This window comes from Amblyraja radiata, chromosome 7, assembly GCF_010909765.2.
Source record: "Amblyraja radiata isolate CabotCenter1 chromosome 7, sAmbRad1.1.pri, whole genome shotgun sequence".
Lineage (NCBI taxonomy): Eukaryota > Metazoa > Chordata > Chondrichthyes > Rajiformes > Rajidae > Amblyraja > Amblyraja radiata.
The window spans coordinates 48,414,636-48,433,485 of NC_045962.1; the positions used below are offsets into that span (position 1 = coordinate 48,414,636).

The following is an 18,850-nucleotide window of genomic DNA, read 5'->3' on the forward strand; positions in this document are numbered from 1 at the left end:
TCCCCCTCCTCCTCTCTCTCTCCCCCTCTCTCTCCCCTCTCTCTTTCTCTCTCTCTCTCTCAATTAATCTACCAAACTGCATGTTTTTGGGCTATGGGAGGAAACTAGAGTCACCTGGGGAAACCCACAGGTTCATAAGGAGAACGTGCAAACTCCACACATACAGAGCCCAAAGTCAGGATTGAACCTGCGTCACTAGACTTGCATGGGAGAGGCTCTATTGCAGCATCACAGTGCTGCTCACTGTGTGGAGGTTTCATCACTGGGACTATCACTGGCAGATATTCAGTCAATGTGGTGATAGCACATAGTCCTTTCACTCTCTAACGACTGGTTCGAAGACAGTCAGGTGAATCTCAGAGTTCTCTACCAGGCACAATGTAGTTGAATAAACTTGAGCCTTTCCTCAATGCATCTGGGTCCTCAGCATCCAGGTTGGGAGAGAAACCACTGCTGGGCGTGTGATAGCCGAATGAGGGATGTATAGAATATACGTGTGTGTGTTTCTGTCAGTGAGAGAGAAAGAAAGAGAGATAGAACTAGATGGATGTGTGGAATCTTGAATTATTTTTGCAGTTTGAAATTGTGTCTGTTCTTGGAGCTGTGTCATCGCACTTTATCTGGGCTATGTACCATGCACTGAACACCAGGTCTCTCGAGACCTCAACTCTCTGGGGCAAAGAATTCCTTCCTTCTGTAGGAAGATTTTGCTACATACCTTGGATTTAAATGACCGGCCACTCAACTTGAAAAAATGTTCCTTGTTAAAGACCCTCTCACTAGTGAAAACATCACAACATCTACCTGTTAGGTCTCTTCAGGATCTTACAGGTCTCAATAAGATTAGCTCATTCTTCTAAACACTAAAGAATACAGACCCAAACAGTTTAGTGTTTCTGGATGGGTTCGATCCCAACTACGGGTACTGCCTGTACGAAGTTTGTACGTTCTCCCCGTGGAATCGCACCATGTTCAACCTCCAATTAGTACAAAAGTGACTAGTTACAGATGGGACGAGAGCGTGAGTGTGTGTTAGTCTCCATGCCTTAAGGTCCATGAAAAGAAAATGCTTTGAGGCTCTGGCTACTCACAGCCTAGGGAAAGCAAGCTGGTGAGTATACTTTTTTTAACCACCAAGGGAGTCTCTCTTCATCACTGAAACAAGGGATTTCAGGCATCTATGAGAAGGTAGGGGAAGAAGCCAGTGTTGAGAAGATAGTGTGAAGGCTTCCTTGCCCTGTGTCTTGCTACTTTGATTATTAAATCCGGTTTCTTTTCTTCTTTCACTCCTCTATAGATGACGCCAACTCTGTGTCTCTGCTCCAGTTGATAGGAGACCCTCCTCCTCAAAAGATAACCATCATGTACGATACTGACCAGGAACCATTCTACTACTTTGGGCCAGATGTGAACACCGGCCAACAGGCTAAAGCCCACTTCCAAAACCCCTTCTTCCGTGACTTCTCGCTGCTCTTCACAATAAAGCAGACATCCACGAGAAGCGGCGTCCTGTTTGCCATCACCGATGCCAGGCAGACTATCATCTACGTGGGGGCGAAGCTCTCGGAGGTGCAGAATGGACGTCAGAAGATCATCTTCTACTACACCGAGCCTGGATCACAACATTCCAACGAGGCAGCCAGTTTCTTGGTGGAGCAGCTGACCAACAAGTGGACCAAGATCGCCATAAGTGTGATAGATGACCGGGTTACCCTCTTCTTGAACTGCAAGGAATACAGAACCATTATATTTGAAAGGTCGCCGGACAAAATGGAGATCGATGACTCCTCCGGCGTCTTTGTTGCCCTGGCTGGTGGTGCAGATCCAGATAAGTTTCTGGTAAGAACTCGCTGTTGTGTAAGAATGCAATGCATAGCGCAGCCGAGGATTTATAGCACAGAGCAGTCAGTTCCACCCTTTGCATTTCCTCGTATTTGAAATGCCAAGCAGAAAAGGCTGGAAAACACTCAGCAGGTCAGGCAGCATCTGTGGAGAGTGAAACAGTCGATGTCTCAGGCCTAAGATTGATCATCCAAACTGGGAAAGAAAATAAATAGGTTAATTTTCATTAGTAGAGAGAGTGACAAAGGAATGCAGAATAATAATACCAAATGATTGGCTGTCTCAGTAAGAGTGGCATTTAGTATCAGATTATGGAAACAGGCTCTTGAGCCCACTAGGTTGGCATGGTGGCGCAGTGGTAGAGTTGCTGCCTTACAGCGCTTGCAGCGCCGGGGACCCGGGTTCGATCCCAACTACGGGTACTGCCTGTACGAAGTTTGTACGTTCTCCCCGTGACCTGCGTGGGTTTTCTCCGAGATCTTCAATTTTCTCCCACACTCCAAAGACGTACAGGTTTGTAGGTAAATTGGCCTGGTAAATGTAAAAATTGTCCCAAGTGTATATAGGATAGTGTTAATATATGGGGATTGCTGGTCAGCACGGACCCGGTGGGCCGAAGGGCCTGTTTCTGTGCTGTATCTCTAAAACTACAACTAAAACTAAAGTGCACCGATCTATAACCACCCATTTACACTAATCTTCCACTAATCACATTTTATGCACTCTAAATTCCCATCAACTTTCCCCAGATTCTATACACACGGGACAATTTATAGTGGGCTGTTAACCTCCCTACCACATGCCTTTGAGATTTGGGAGGAAACGGGAACATCGGGGAAACCCACGTAGCCAGGGAGGTCGCAGTGACAGTGCCCGAGGTTATTATTATTCCCGGGTCGCTGATCTGTGAAGCAGTGGGCTCCACAAGCTGCGCCTCTTCTCCACATTTGCCGCTATTTAAAACTTTCATAACTTTAGAGATCTCTGTTAGAACTCACTTCTTGCCCAGAGACAAGAGCTCCTTTTATTAGACTTCCTCTAATTAGCTAACGGCATTATATAGACCATTGTGATTGGACTATGATGTGGTCATGGTTGTCATATTTCATCGCTTCATGGATGAACCAAGTTGCAGATGTGTTCCTTTGGCATGTAAATGGGGCTGCAGTTAAATTCATTGCAGAAGACTTCAAATTGCCCATGACAGAGGCACCTCTGTTGTCCTTTTTCAGGGACAGTGCAAAAATACGAACAAAGAATGTCTGACAGTGATATTTTTTAGATAAGTAGCTGGTGCTAAAACACAAATGTTACTCTGTTTTGGAATGCACACTAATTTACTCAGCAAAAAGACCGAGTTTTAAATAGCGGTCTATTTCGGAAAGGCTTCCTATGGCATTTTAGAGTCAATTATGCGCTTTTGAAGTGAAGTTACTATTGTACTGGGAATAGGTGGCACAATGCACAGCTCCAAAGCCAACAAGGTGATTATTACAGGAGATTGTGTCTACCTAATGTCAAGGGATATATATTGGCCTGGACTAGAGAGAACTCTCTTTGTTGATCTGTAGATAATACCAAGCCCCATTAATTCACCAGAAAGATTACTCCACAGCTGTAAAACCAAGGAAATGTGCCAGCCATGATGTATTACAGGTTCAAGGCTCTGTAATGGAACCTAATGTGTCTTGGGGATGAGGCGTGACACCAGTTGAAACACAGCTAATATTCTCATTCATCTGACATGTGATGATTAGAACTCTTGCCTATTTCATTGTAAAGTACACAGCTGTTTACATATCTTCCTGTCAGGCAACATAGCAAGCTCTCCTTGTTCACAAGTAGCATTGTCCAGAAATGCCTGTACAACGTTCTTACGAGGATGCAAAGTAGGCGCAGGAGAAGGCCGCTTGGCTCCTCAAGGCCATGCCACCATTTTAATCTTAGCTGATCTGCTTGTAACTTTCATTCCATATTCACGTCTCTCTCTGGCAATCCTGCACTCCCTTGCTTATCAAGTAGAGTTATAGAGTTACACAGATGATACAACATGGAAACGTCTATTGGTCTGCACCAACCACCCATTTACATTAGTCCCATTTAATTCTCGTTCTATCTTTCATGCTGGGGTAATACACAGACCTTTGCGACATGACAGGAATCTGGAGCGACACAAAATTGCTGGGGAAACTCAGCGGGTGCAGGAGCATCTATGGAGTGAAGGAAATAGGCGACGTTTCGGGCCGAAACCCTTCTTCACTCAGAGTCTGAAGAAGGGTTTCGGCCCGAAACGTCGCCTATTTCCTTCACTCCATAGATGCTGCTGCACCCGCTGAGTTTCCCCAGCAATTTTGTGTACCTTCGATATTCCAGCATCTGCAGTTCCCTTTTGAACACAGGAATCTGGAGCACCTTGAGGATGTCCACATAGTCACAGGCAGAACCAGAGGTCAGGATTGAACACGTGTCTCTGGTGCAGTGAGGCAGCAGATCTATCAGTTGCACCACTGTGCCCCCTCAGCAGAGGCATACACCACCAACTAATGGGAAATCTGGATATGCTCAATTGCAGAAGAAAAAAAAAGACGAATTCACTGTTGTTGACCACGTAATCTTAATCCTTGGAATTTCAACTGTTTTGTTATGTTTGCTGTTGAATCGATAAAACACAAGTCACTGTGTGTTTTGATTGTTCAATGTTTTAGTTGCTTGAAGGTGGTGCTTAAGTAAGTATATATATTGGAAGTAAATTTGCTTTGGTTGTGTGAAACAATTTTTGCTGAAATTAATGTATACGCCTACAGTGATGTTGCCAAGGTCATGCCTTTGGCGAGGCAGCTATTTCTACACGACCATGCTAGTGTAGCTGCAGTCAAGCTGGGGAAAGGTTGGGATAGAAGCAGTATACCCAATCCACTGATGGGACTTTTTCAAAGAATGCATTTGCCTCAGACATTGACATCATCTCCCCAGCTTATCAATTGAAGAAGAATATAAACTTTCACATTAACACTGTCTGATTCATTCACTCTTTCCATTGCTGGTTATTGCTCACCATGCAGAAAAAGAGGATGGTGAGTAGTTCTAAGATGTAACTTCCACCAAACCCTGACTGTAGATCACCATGTACTGCTCCTCATTCATTCTTGTAGATACTGAATCCTCCCTGGCTTGAGATAACTTCATTGCTATTTAAAAGATCACAAAGTGCTGGAGTAACTCAGCAGGTCAGGCAGCAACTTGGAGAACATGGGTAGGTGATGTTCTCTGGAGAAGGGTCTCAACCTGAAACATAACCTATTCATGGTGTTCAAGAAGGAACTGCAGATGCTGGAAAATCGAAGGTACACAAAAATGCTGGAGAAACTCAGCGGGTGCAGCAGCATCTATGGAGCGAAGGAAATAGGTAACGTTCCGGCCCGAAACCCTTCTTCAGACCGCGGCTACCCCACCTCTTCAGACTGAAGAAGGGTTTCGGGCCGAAACGTTACCTATTTCCTTCGCTCTATAGATGCTGCTGCACCCGCTGAGTTTCTCCAGCATTTTTGTGTACATAACCTATTCATGTTCTCCAGAGATGCTGCCTGACCTGCTGAGTTATTCCAGCACTTTATGTCCTTTAGTGTATTAATCAGATTCTGTCATTCTTTGTTTCTATTTATTGCTATTTTATTAAGGGTCAGACATCCTGTTTCCACAACAGTGATCCCTCCTTAAAACACCCACCATGACATGTGGTAAAATAACAGATCAACTTTCCTCTGTGCTGATTGGAAGAGTGCCTTAAAATGTTATGTAGGTATCACCATTGTTGAAGATAGATATAAAGTGCTGGAGAAACTCAGCGGGTCAGGCAGTATCTCAACACTAAGTGCCTGAACCGCTGAGTTATTCCAGCACTTAGTGTCTATCTTTGGCATAAACTAGCACCTGCAGTTCTTTGTTTCTACATCACCATTGCTGGGTTTTCCTTGCCCCACACTGAATAAAGATCAATCCTCCTGCCAGTGGAGATGGCTTTTTGCCGATGGTCAGTCACAGGAATGTGTCAAGAGGAAAAGCTTCAGCCCTTCACAATAAATAGAAGAGACTGAAGAGACTACCAATTGTGTCTTCAGAAACTGAGGTTTCCACTGAAGTCTTCGGAGACTGAGGTTCACCACCATTCTTTGTGACAAGGCACGTAAGGCAAGATGCGGTTGAAATATCAACAAACATTGTCCTCATATTACATTTCCAGTGATATACTGTACGTGTGGGATGTCCCTCCGCATGGCATGGAAATAGGCTCCGCGGCTACCCCACCTCTGCTGACCATTTAAGACCCATTTACACCAATCCTACATTGATTCCATTTTATTCTCCCCACATTCCCATCATCTCCCTAGGTCCTGTCAATGATTAAGCATGCAGTCCAGGGCCCTCAGTATAAAGAGTAGGTATTACCCTGGGCTGTACGGTGGCACAGCGGGAGAGCTGCTGCCTCACAGCGCTTGCAGAACCGCAGACCCGTGTTCGATCCTGACATCGGGGACTGTCTGTACGGAGCTTGTACGTTCCCCCCGTGACCTGCATGGGTTTTCTCTGATATCTTCGGTTTCCTCCCACAATCCAAAGACGTACAAGCATGTAGGTTGTATGGCTTGGTGTAAGTGTAAATTGGCCCTAGTGTGTGTAAGATCTCTGGTTGGTACAGACGGTGTGCCGAAGGGCCTGTTTCCTAGCTGTATCTCTAATCTAATTACCCTAATCCTTTGGTGAACAGACCCTATGTGCAGAAATGACTTATCCTTCGTCTTTGCCCATGTTCTGCCTGTTAAGGCAGTTCTTTATAAATCCCCCATCCAACCCTGTGATTTCAACCGATCACTGATGCTGTACCCCCTTAACCCACTTGCATTTCACCTTTTTCCTTTTCTGCCTGTCTCCAATTGGAAGAATTAAACACAAGCTAGCAGCAGTGAGTCAGTGAAGAGCTACAATCCAGCACAATTTGCTGAAGGAACTGGCTCATCTGAAGACTGGAGGTGGATGAATGTCAGAGCCAGTGCGGACCAATCCCGGCATAACTAAGCGAGGCAGAGTTGTGTAAAACAGCGTAGTTGAAGCATCACTAAAAATTATGAACCTTAATTAGTCAATGCAGTCAATGCCAAGTGGAGTTTCCTCTCTTTAACCCGAATTATAACCCCATGATGACAACAACTGTATTTGGTCCCCATCTAACAACACAGCTGTTCCTGGGAGGGTGGGATGTGGGTTCTTTGCTAAGTACTTGTGGAGAGTCGATGGATTAGAGCTGTCTGCAGGCGAGGGAGAGTGGAATGTTTTGCTTGAACAAGGGACAAAGAGGCAGGAGAGAGGGAGCATTCATTGCACACGCTGGCTTTCGGGAACAATGGGCTTGGCCTGTCAGCATTGCGTAGGAGTCAGGGCACTGTGAATGTAGCGAAGGAACCGCTGTGAATCGCAAATTCTTACGCTGAAATGTATTTTGTAGGCCTAGTACATATAAACACGGAGCTTGTGGGTTTTCTTATCATATCATATCTATCTATCTATTAACTATTAAAACTGATCTTGGATGTGTGTGTGTGTGATTATTTGTTTGTGTATAATCACATCTTCTCGAAAAAATGACGTGCAAACTGTAACATTTTTACATATTCCAGTAGGGATTTCCCCCCTGCAGTCCAAAATCACCTTATCTGAAAATTTCAAGCTTTATTTCTCGAGTTATTAATGAAAATGTTCAAAAATCTTAAAAGTCTGTCTTTCGCTGATGACGTCACAATTGGTCTGCTTGCTGCCGTCTTGCTTGAGCTGCGAGTGACGTACCCCCCACCTCTCCCTCCTCCCCCCCATTATTCAAAAGACACAGCCCTCTCAACCCCCCTCCTCTCCCCCTCCTCTCCCCTCCTCTCTCGCTGCCTCTCTCCCTCCCTCTCTCTGCCTCTATCTCTCTCACTCGCCCACCCCTCCACCTCCCTCTCTCTCTCTGCCCCCCTCTCTCTGTCTCTGCCGCTCTCTCTCTGCCCCTCTCTCTCTCTCTCTCTCTCTCTCTCTCTCTCTCTCTCTCTCTCTCTCTCTCTCTCTCTCTCTCTCTCTCTCTCTCTCTCTCTCTTTTGCCCCCTTTCTCTCTCTGCCCCCCTCTCTTTCTCTGCCCCTCTCTTTCTCTCTTTGCTCCTCTCTTTCTCTCTCTCTGCCCCCTCTCTTTCTTCCTCCACTCTCTCTCTGCCCCCTCTCACTTTCTGCCCTCTCTCTCTCTCTGCCCTCCCTCTGCCTCTGCCCTCTCTGCCCTCTCTCTGTCTGCCCTCTGCCCGCTCTCTCTCTGCCCTCTGCCCTCTCTCTCCCCTCTGCCCTCTCTATCCTCTCTGACCTCTGCAGTCTGCCCTCTCTCTCTGCCCTCTGTCTCTCTGCCCTCTCTTTCTCTGCCCTCTCTATCCCCTCCCTCTCTAGCTGCGCCTGCGAGTTGGGGGCTATGCGTGAGTGGATAGGGCGGGGGATGGGATAAAAGGAGCGAATTAGTAATATTAATATAATATCAAGGGGGTGGCTAGTTATGTGGGGGGGGGTGGTTAGTGTGTGTGTGTGTGTGTGGGGGGGGGGTGGTTAGTGTGTGTGAGATGCCGCAGGCCACCCCACCCCCCCAAATGGGTCCCACTTGGTCTATTAACTATTAAAACTCTGATATTGGATGTGTGTGTATAATTACATCTTCTGGAAAAAACGACGCGCTAACGGTAAAATTCTTACATATTCCGGTAGAGATTTTTGCCATGGAGTCCAAAACGCCTTATCTGAAAAATTCATCCTTTATTTCTCGAGTTATTAATGAAAATGTTCAAAAATCTGATTTTTTTTTAAAAAAGGCTGTCATTCGCTGATGGATCTGCGCGCTGTGTTCCACGCGCTGTGAGTGAAGAACAAGCAAGTTGGGCCCTGTGCAGATCTGTGAACTCTACTGACAGTCACAAAAAAGTTGATGTGCTGACTGACTCTAATCATCTAATGCCCAGTGTTTCCATTTTGTTTCAGGGTTTCATTAAAGATCTGAAGATAAAGGAAGATCCTCAGGCAGCAGTTTACTACTGTGATGAAGACGATGATGGAGAGGTATCTATTGCGACCACCTTCTTCTCTGCCTCCTTTGAGAGCTGCAGAAATAATGGAAATGTTCACATTTCTCTCTCTCTCTCTGGTATAGAGAGAGAGAGAGATGCTAGAGAAGAGCGAAGAGAGAGAGCGAGGAGAGTAGAGAGAGAGGCTCTCTCTTCTTAGAGCTAGCATCTCTCCCCCCCCCCCTCTCTCCCCCTCCGTCTCCCTCTCCGTCTCCCTCTCTCTCTCTCTCTCGCTCTCTCTCTCTCCCTCCCTCTCTCTCCCTGTCTTCTTCCTCTCCCTCTCTTTCTGTCTACCCTACGTTCCCCACCAGGTACCATTTGTGGAATTCCAAGCCCCGCTCTCCATACCCCTTATGGGTGGTATTTTCCTGTCTAATAACAGACTGTAGTCCTGCTCAAAAACATTGAGAGGTTGTTGCTGCTCTATGTAATACATGTAGTGCTATACTGCTATAACGCGACAAGTACTCTCCTAAAATACCTCATGCTATAGGAAGTCGCATTTTAGCAGAACCGGCTCAAAGAACAGATTTAAGCAATGTTTCCCAATCACAATTCCACTGTAACCAGCAGGGTTCGTGTGAAGCAAATGCTGATATTTAATCCATCAATTGCACTGTAATCAATTTGCGGTATGAAAACATGTTTTAGCAGAACTACCTGCATTTGGCTTCATATTGCCACTGATACACTGGTGGAAATAATGTGTCCTGTATGATATCTAGCTGCAGGTTAAGTCTGATGGAGTTTCAGTGGTGGTGTTGAATGGTGCTGTCCTGTATATCTGTTTGAGTCCTAAAGATAGTAACAAAGTGAGAAACATAAAAACAAACCGTTAAAACTTCTATAGCCATGTAACAAGAGAATGATTAACAAAAGTTACTGTGGATCTCTGGCAGACCGAGACAGAAAATATTCTATTTGGAAATAAGGAAATGGCAGAAAATGTAAACAGATAGTTTGTATGTGCCTTAAACATAGATAGAAACATAGAAATTAGGTGCAGGAGTAGGCCATTCGGCCCTTCGAGCCTGCACCGCCATTCAATATGATCATGGCTGATCATCCAACTCAGTATCCCGTACCTGCCTTCTCTCCATACCCTCTGATCCCCTTAGCCACAAGGGCCACATCTAACTCCCTCTTAAATATAGCCAATGAACTGGCCTCGACTACCCTCTGTGGCAGGGAGTTCCAGAGATTCACCACTCTCTGTGTGAAAAAAGTTCTTCTCATCTCGGTTTTAAAGGATTTCCCCCTTATCCTTAAGCTGTGACCCCTTGTCCTGGACTTCCCCAACATCGGGAGCAATCTTCCTGCATCTAGCCTGTCCAACCCCTTAAGAATTTTGTAAGTTTCTATAAGATCCCCTCTCAATCTCCTAAATTCTAGAGAGTATAAACCAAGTCTATCCAGTCTTTCTTCATAAGACAGTCCTGACATCCCAGGAATCAGTCTGGTGAACCTTCTCTGCACTCCCTCTATGGCAATAATGTCCTTCCTCAGATTTGGAGACCAAAACTGTACGCAATACTCCAGGTGTGGTCTCACCAAGACCCTGTACAACTGCAGTAGAACCTCCCTGCTCCTATACTCAAATCCTTTTGCTATGAAAGCTAACATACCATTCGCTTTCTTCACTGCCTGCTGCACCTGCATGCCCACTTTCAATGACTGGTGTACCATGACACCCAGGTCTCGCTGCATCTCCCCTTTTCCTAGTCGGCCACCATTTAGATAATAGTCTGCTTTCCTGTTTTTGCCACCAAAATGGATAACCTCACATTTATCCACATTATACTGCATCTGCCAAACATTTGCCCACTCACCCAGCCTATCCAAGTCACCTTGCAGTCTCCTAGCATCCTCCTCACAGCTAACACTGCCCCCCAGCTTAGTGTCATCCGCAAACTTGGAGATATTGCCTTCAATTCCCTCATCCAGATCATTAATATATATTGTAAATAGCTGGGGTCCCAGCACTGAGCCTTGCGGTACCCCACTAGTCACTGCCTGCCATTGTGAAAAGGACCCGTTTACTCCTACTCTTTGCTTCCTGTTTGCCAGCCAGTTCTCTATCCACATCAATACTGAACCCCCAATGCCGTGTGCTTTAAATTTGTAAATTAATCTCTTATGTGGGACCTTGTCGAAAGCCTTCTGGAAGTCCAGATACACCACATCCACTGGTTCTCCCCTATCCACGCTACTAGTTACATCCTCGAAAAATTCTATAAGATTCGTTAGACATGATTTACCTTTTGTAAATCCATGCTGACTTTGTCCAATGATTTCACCACTTTCCAAATGTGCTGCTATCCCATCTTTAATAACTGACTCTAGCAGTTTCCCCACTACCGATGTTAGACTAACTGGTCTGTAATTCCCCGTTTTCTCTCTCCCTCCCTTCTTAAAAAGTGGGGTTACGTTTGCTACCCGCCAATCCTCAGGAACTACTCCAGAATCTAAAGAGTTTTGAAAGATTATTACTAATGCATCCACTATTTCTGGAGCTACTTCCTTAAGTACTCTGGGATGCAGCCTATCTGGCCCTGGGGATTTATCGGCCTTTAATCCATTTAATTTACCCAACACCACTTCCCGGCTAACCTGGATTTCACTCAATTCCTCCAACTCCTTTGACCCGCAGTCCCCTGCTATTTCCGGCAGATTATTTATGTCTTCCTTAGTGAAGACGGAACCAAAGTAGTTATTCAATTGGTCCGCCATATCCTTGTTCCCCATGATCAACTCACCCGTTTCTGACTGCAAGGGACCTACATTTGTTTTAACTAATCTCTTTCTTTGAAAGGTCAAGCTGAAAATCTCCTGGATGTAATGATAAACAACAGTTCCAGGGTGAATGAGGAGCTGAGAGAAATTGGCATTGGTAAAGAAACGGTATTGGCAGTAGACAAAAATGCTGGAGAAACTCAGTGGGTGAGGCAGCATCTATGGAGCGAAGGAATAGGTGAAGTTTTTTGTCGAGACTCTTCTTCAGATTGATGTGGGGGTGGGGGGGGTGGGGCGGGAAGAAGAAAGGAAGATGCGGAGACAGTGGGCTGTGGGAGAGCTGGGAAGGGGAGGGGAAAGAGGAAGAAAGCAAGGACTACCTGAAATTGGAGAAGTCAATGTTCATACAACTACCCAAGCAAAATATGAGGTGCTGCTCCTCCAATTTGCAGTGGGACTCACTCTGGCCATGGAGGAGGCCCAGAACAGAAAGGTCAGATTCGGAATGGGAGGGGTAGTTGAGTGGTGAGCCACCGGGAGATCAGGTTGGTTATTGCGAACTGAGCGGAGGTGTTGGGTGAAGCGATCGCCAAGCCTGCGCTTGGTCTCACCGATGTAGAGCAGTTGGCACCTCGAACAGCAGATGCAATAGATGAGGTTGGAGGAGGTGCAGGGGAACCTCTGCCACCTGGAAATGGGTCCTTGGATGGAGTCGAGGGGGGGAGGTAAAGCCACAAATGTAGCATTTCCTGCGGTTGTAAGGGAAAGTACCAGGGGAGGGGGTGGTTTGGGTGGGAAGGGACAAATTGACCAGGGAGTTACGGAGGGAGCGGTCGCTGCTGAAAGCCGAAAGGGGAGGAGATGGGAAGATGTGGCCAGTGGTGGGATTCCGCTGGAGGTGGCAAATCAATGGGACTGAATATCAATAAATTCCAAGAATCAGATTATCTGTTACACACTGTATGAAAAGGAAATAGTGGTTGCATACATCGGCATCTCCCAATATTCTGCAGATTTAAGAATGGCTTCCACAGATGTGGGTGGGGTGGGGTGAAGGCTTATTTGTGTGATGATCTGGGCTGCATCCACAGCTCCCTGCAATCTCTTGTGGTCTTCGATAGAGCAGCTTCCAAACGAAGTTGTCGGTACATCCCGATATTGTGCTTTCTATGTTGCATGGGTAAGAGTCATGGAACACATGCCGAATTTCCTTAGTCTTCTGAGCAAGTGGCGTTGTTGGTTGCTCTCTTGGCCATAGAATCTGAATTTGAACAGTATTGGTGTTGAGAGGACCCTTGTCCTTGGTCATGAAGTGCTGAAGGTTAGTATGCAGGTTCATCAAGCGGTTAGGTTGGCAAATTATATACTTTGGCCTATATTGCAAGGGGATTGAGAACAAGACTGGAGCTGTTTCACAGTAATTGTAGAGGGGTTGGAATTTTGTGTACATGTTTTGGTCATCACATCTTAGGCTGGATATTCAGGTTCACCAGGTTGATCCTGGGAAGGTGTCTTTATCCTGTGAGGTAAGGTTACACAAATTGGACTCTTTTCTCTGGAGTAAGAAGAATGTGAGGGGACCTAATTGAAACAAACCAACTTCTTAGGGCTAGACATGGGGCTGATGTTTCCTGTGGCTTGGGTGTATTGAATGAGGGGGTCACAGTCTCAAAATATGGGAGAAACATCTTTGCGTAAAGGGTGTGAACTTATGAAATCTACCATAAAGGAAACCATGCAGGCACAGTCCACAATCACTCAGTGGGGTCAATACTGGAAGATTTTTGGATATGAAGGTCATTACTGGACATGGAGCTAGTGCAGGAATGTGGCATGAAGGTACATGATCAGCCAGGATCTTTTGAATGGGGCACCAGACAGGAGGGGCTGAATTGCCTATTCCATTTACTGTGGTGTCCTGCATCATATTTGGCTCCAGTCTGGCATTGGCAGTGCAGGGTTAGTGGTGCCTTTGCAATTCCAGCACTAGTTGTTCCCTGATACAGTGTAGGGTTAGTGTTGCTCTGTATAATATCCAACATGAGTCTGACCCTCACATGCAGGTAGGGTTAGTGATGCCTTGTGTTATATCCTGTACCAGTCTTGGGGAAGTACAACGGGATCTGGGGGTCCTTGTTCATCAGTCAATGAAAGTAAGCATGCAGGTACAGCAGGCAGTGAAGAAAGCAAATGGCTTGTTGGCCTTCATAACAAGTGGAGTTGAGTATAGGAGCAAAGAGGTCTTTCTGCAGTTGTATAGGGCCCTAGTGAGACCACACCTGGAGTATTGTGTGCAGTTTTGGTCTCCTAATTTGAGAAAGGACATTCTTACTGTTGAGGGAGTGCAGCGTAGGTTTACAAGGTTAATTCTCGAGATGGCGGGACTGTCATATGCTGAGAGAATGGACCGGCTGGGCTTTTACATTCTGCAGTTTAGAAGGATGAGAGGGTATCTCATTGAAACATATAAGATTATTAAGAGTTTGGACATGCTAGAGGCAGGAAACATGTTCCCGATGTTGGGGGAGTCCAGAACCAGGGGCCACAGTTTAAGATTAAGGGGTAAGCCATTTAGAACTGAGATGAGGAAACACGCCTTCACACAGAGAGTTGTGAGTCCGTGGAATTCTCTGCCGGTGGAGGCCGGTTCTCTGGATACTTTCAAGAGAGAGCTAGATAGGACTCTTAAAGATAGTGGAGTCAGGGTATATGTGGAGAAGGCAGGAACGAGGTACTGATTAGGGATGATCAGTCATGATCACATTGAATGGCGGTGCTGGCTCGAAGGGCCGAATGGCCTACTCCTGCACTCGTTGTCTATTGTCTATTATCTATTACTGAACTCTATGATATGGGGCTTCCCTCTTGCTCTTTTACCATGTTACCTTTTACCGTCCAAATCTTGGATACTAAAACTGAAGACCAAGTCAAATCAACAAAGCGTTGGGCAGAAACAAAGGTGCAAGGAGTCTGATGTAGGTGCAAAACATGGTTAATAAATAGTATCTCAAAGTCCTGCTAAGAGGTTTGAATTATCAGTTCTACATAAACAACAATCCTCAGTCAGCAATTTCCAGTGTACATCGTGCTCTCTAAATTAGTGCTTGATCTTTGATTCTATTCCAAGCAAGTGAGAAGAGCGTTGCAATGGATTTCACAGTGATACTGAGTGCTGCCAAGATTCTAGTTCCAGCTGTTTTTCTCACAGTATCATGGAATACTCCGCCCACGCTCACCCACAAGGTGGACATTCTGGTTTGCCTGTTGCACACATTTACACTTTCCCTTTCCTCCCTCCCCGCTGGTTTTGGCGGTCTGTCTTGTTCTAGAACGAGCAGCTTACTGAGATTTAGGAGCGGCGTGGTAGCGCGGCAGTAGAATTGCGGCCTTACAGCGCCGGAGACCCCGATTCGATCCTGACTATGGGTGCTTGTCTGTGCGGAGTTTGTACCTTCGCCCCGTGACTGCGTGGGTTTTCTGCGGGTGCTCTGGTTTCCTCCCACACTCCAAAGACATACAGGTTAATTGGCTTTAATAAAATTTGTGAATTTTCCCTGGTGTGTGGGACAGTGTTAGTGTGCGGGGACCGCTGGTCGGCGCGGACTCGGTGGGCCAAAGGGCCTGTTTCCACGCTGTATCTCTAACCTAAACTAAACTAAACTAAACTAAATACTTACTGGAGAGCTTGCAAACTAGACACTGCAAATTATAGCTATAAACCTGAATAAAAACAATAATTTCTATATGGCTTCAGAGAACAGAATAGGAATGTTGAATTGTAATTGCAGGGAAGGGAAATGGGAAAGTGGGGGGGAGGGCAGGCTCCATGAAGCCACCATTAGAAGTGGGATGGTAGACAAAAATACTGGAGAAACTCAGCAGGTGAGGCAGCATCTATGAAGCAAAGGAATAGGTGACGTTCGGAGAGAGGAGGCGAACTTCAAAGTGGACAGCTTGTCAAGATTGCCATTCCATCAGTATGGCCAGGTAATCGTGGTTTAGATCTCTTGCCTTTCTGAAGGTGGTCAATTGTTCAGAGTTGCTGGTTCTCATTCAGAACTTGAGAGTCAATATAATTAAGAATTACGATAAAAGGTGACAACAAGGGAGGACCAGCATTTCATGCTACTTTACAGCCTCCATCTTACACACTCCCTTCTGACTGAATGAGCAGGGATTTTGTGGAGCGGATTTATGTTGTGGAACATTACGAAAATCCGGAAATGTCAAATAACTGAAAATAATGAATTCCAAATGTAACATTTACAAATAAGAACCAACTGCATCTGTGGTTAATAGTCTCAATTCCTCGTAAACATTTTGCCTGAGTCATATTATCTTTATTTTGCAATAACTGAAATGATTGGGGAATGGATGTTTGGGTCGCTACTGTGAATGTACGAGGAAGGGAATAGTAGAGACACAAGACTTTGCAGATGTTAGAGTCTCGGGTAAAAAAAAAAAGCTGTTGGAGAAACTCAGTGGGCTAGGCAGCATCTGTGGAGGTTTGCTGAGTCCCTCCAGCAGTTTGCTCTATGAAGAAGAGAATAGCTTTGTTACACGCACGCTGTGGCATGTCATGAGTTTAAAAGAACAGAAAAGGCTGAAATACCCAGCAGGTCATGCAGCATCTACGGTGGTGGAAGACGTTTACCACAGTAACTGTGTAGTTCATGTGAATTGATTGATATTTACTGAACCTTTGGGTCAGTTATAATGCTGCCAGTCGTTTGCGTTGAAATTCTTCATAAGGTGGAACTGAAATGTAGAGGTGTTGATTGTGATTTGTGCCTTTCTCTCCTGCAGGCTTCTGGTGATTTTGGAAGTGGATCTGGAAGAGGAATTCAAATGGTAAGGGAGAGAAGTGATGAGATTTTGATGCAGTGCATAGTACACAGTGTAAAAGCTTAGTTATCCTTGAGGAAATTCTCCAGAGCATGGTCAAATCACTTGGGTACCAAAGCAGCAATATTACATAATTACTTCTCTGTAGATTCAGACAGCATAGAGATGGGTCCACGCCGACCTTCAACGAATCCAACATGAATCCTGTTTTTTATTCCTATCAACAGCCCTCAGACTCTACCACTCACCTAAATGCTAGGGATAATTCACAGCGGCCAATTAAACCACTCACCCAAACATCTCTGGGATGTGGGAGGAAACTGGAGCGCTTGAGGGTAACCCGCGCGGTCACAAAGGGAACGTGCAAACTCCATACCAACAGTGACGAGGTCAGGGTGAACCCTGGCCCCTGGTGCTGCGGGGCTACAGTGCTGCCCTTATCTCTCTTCCACTTAGGTTCCTGCTTCACCACCTCTGCCACTTGAATGCCCAGAACATGATATCTTAACCTCCAGACTCACTTACTACAACGGACATGTCCCATCAACCATTCTCCACAAACTGTTGGCTATTCAAAATGCATTCAAATCTCATTTTATTCCTGCCCATGATAACCTATCCTTACCAACTGGCTCCTAGTCTCCAACGCATTCTATGGAAAATGGCTCTAGGTTCCTCCATGGACAACCCCCTGCTCAACTGCGCAATTTCCTTGGTTTCACCTCTCTCTGAACACACTGCACCTGTACGCAATGCAACCCATTGAAACATCTTAAGATAACTTCTTTGCTTTAGTAAACAAAAGTCTCTAAACCTGTGCTTTGATCAAGTTTCGAATACCCCTTCCAACCTTCTCCCAGCCCTGGTTGCAAGATAATCATCCATTCCCTCTAACGGAAACATACTGCTGTGATTTCAACCTGTTGTCCAGCTGTCAATTGTCATTCATACCTGGTTTTGTCTCGATATTTGACCGGGTGAAGCAAAGTGAGCTGTGAACCCTTTCTGAAGCTCTCTAAGTTCTTTCATGGCTAAAGAGTCAAGCATAAACTGGATGAAGCAATCCTCAATATCCAACATAGTGCAAGCTGCATTCGGATTCACAAGCTGGAACATTTAGATTTATAGTGATCCTCACAGTTGCTTCTGGCATTGAGATGAACATATGGTCATCTGTTTGACTGAATGAACGAGCCATTGGAGAGTTGTTGGCTTTTGACCGTGCCCTTGACTGCTCTTTTCTTTAACTGTGGTCTGGCCAACTGTCTGTTCTTGGCTCCATCTGCCATTACCTTTGGATTGGTTGAGGGCCGAGGACTGGAATTCTCTTCATTTTATTTTCCTACCACTGAAGGTACAGACAACATGCTGCTTTCAATGGAAACTTTGGGGGGCTGGGGGAGAACATTCTTCGAACAGTGAATTTTGACACTGTCCCCTCCTCTCATGTCCTGCTTCCCCACCCCTGCCAACACCCTGCCGAATATTAGAATTTGGCTACTGGATTGCATGAACTTCCAGATGGAGCGTGTCCTATCCAACCTAAACACACCAAAGCCCTTCCTTCACATGACATACCACTTAATTGCTCCAAAGAATTGTGGCAGCCATTTTGTTCACTGCAAAATAAAACGAAACAGAGAGAAAGATACTCAGAAATGTATCCTTGGTCTGATACATGAACACGTTTTATGGCAGAGTGTAATGTGTTGATGTTTATGCTAGGTGACAGAGTGGATGGTGATTAGTGTATTGACTGGGATTACATTCTCAGCAATAATGTCGCATAGCTTTCTGACAAGGCAACACAACGAGAGCACATAGAGCAAAGAAACAGGCTCTTTTAGCCCAACTTACCGAGCAAGATACCCATGTGCTCGAGTCCCATTTACCACGTTTGATTCAAACTCACTAAAACTTTTCTATTCATGTACCTGTCTAAGAGTCTCTGAAACATCATATTTGTACCTTTACCACTTCCTCTAGCAGTTCATTCCCTCTATACTCCATCCTCTGTGTTAAAACATTGCCCCTTGGCTCCTTTTGAATCTTTCCCCTCTCAATGTAAATCTATGACCTCTAGATTTTGACTTCACTATCTTAATATCCAAAGGAAATGACAATGACCATTCATCTCATGAATGCCCCTCGTGATTTTATATACCTCTATAAAGTCATCCCTCCGCCTCCTACGCTCCAGCGAAAAAGTACCCAACCCTCCAGTCCCTGTAACGTGCTCGTAAATCCATTGTGTACCCGCTTCAGTTCAACTACAACCTTCCTATGGCAGGGAGACAGAACTGTGTTCA

At 45.5% G+C, this 18,850-nt stretch overlaps 1 protein-coding gene across 1 annotated transcript in view; it reads left to right on the forward strand.

Annotated features, from left to right (window-relative positions):
• Positions 1-18,850, forward strand: part of col18a1 (collagen type XVIII alpha 1 chain) — a 166,776-nt gene that overhangs the window by 46,233 nt on the left and 101,693 nt on the right. Inside the window, 3 exon segments of the mRNA XM_033023498.1 lie at positions 1,298-1,839; positions 8,881-8,958; positions 16,503-16,547. Of these exon segments, the coding sequence (XP_032879389.1) occupies positions 1,298-1,839; positions 8,881-8,958; positions 16,503-16,547 (665 nt within the window).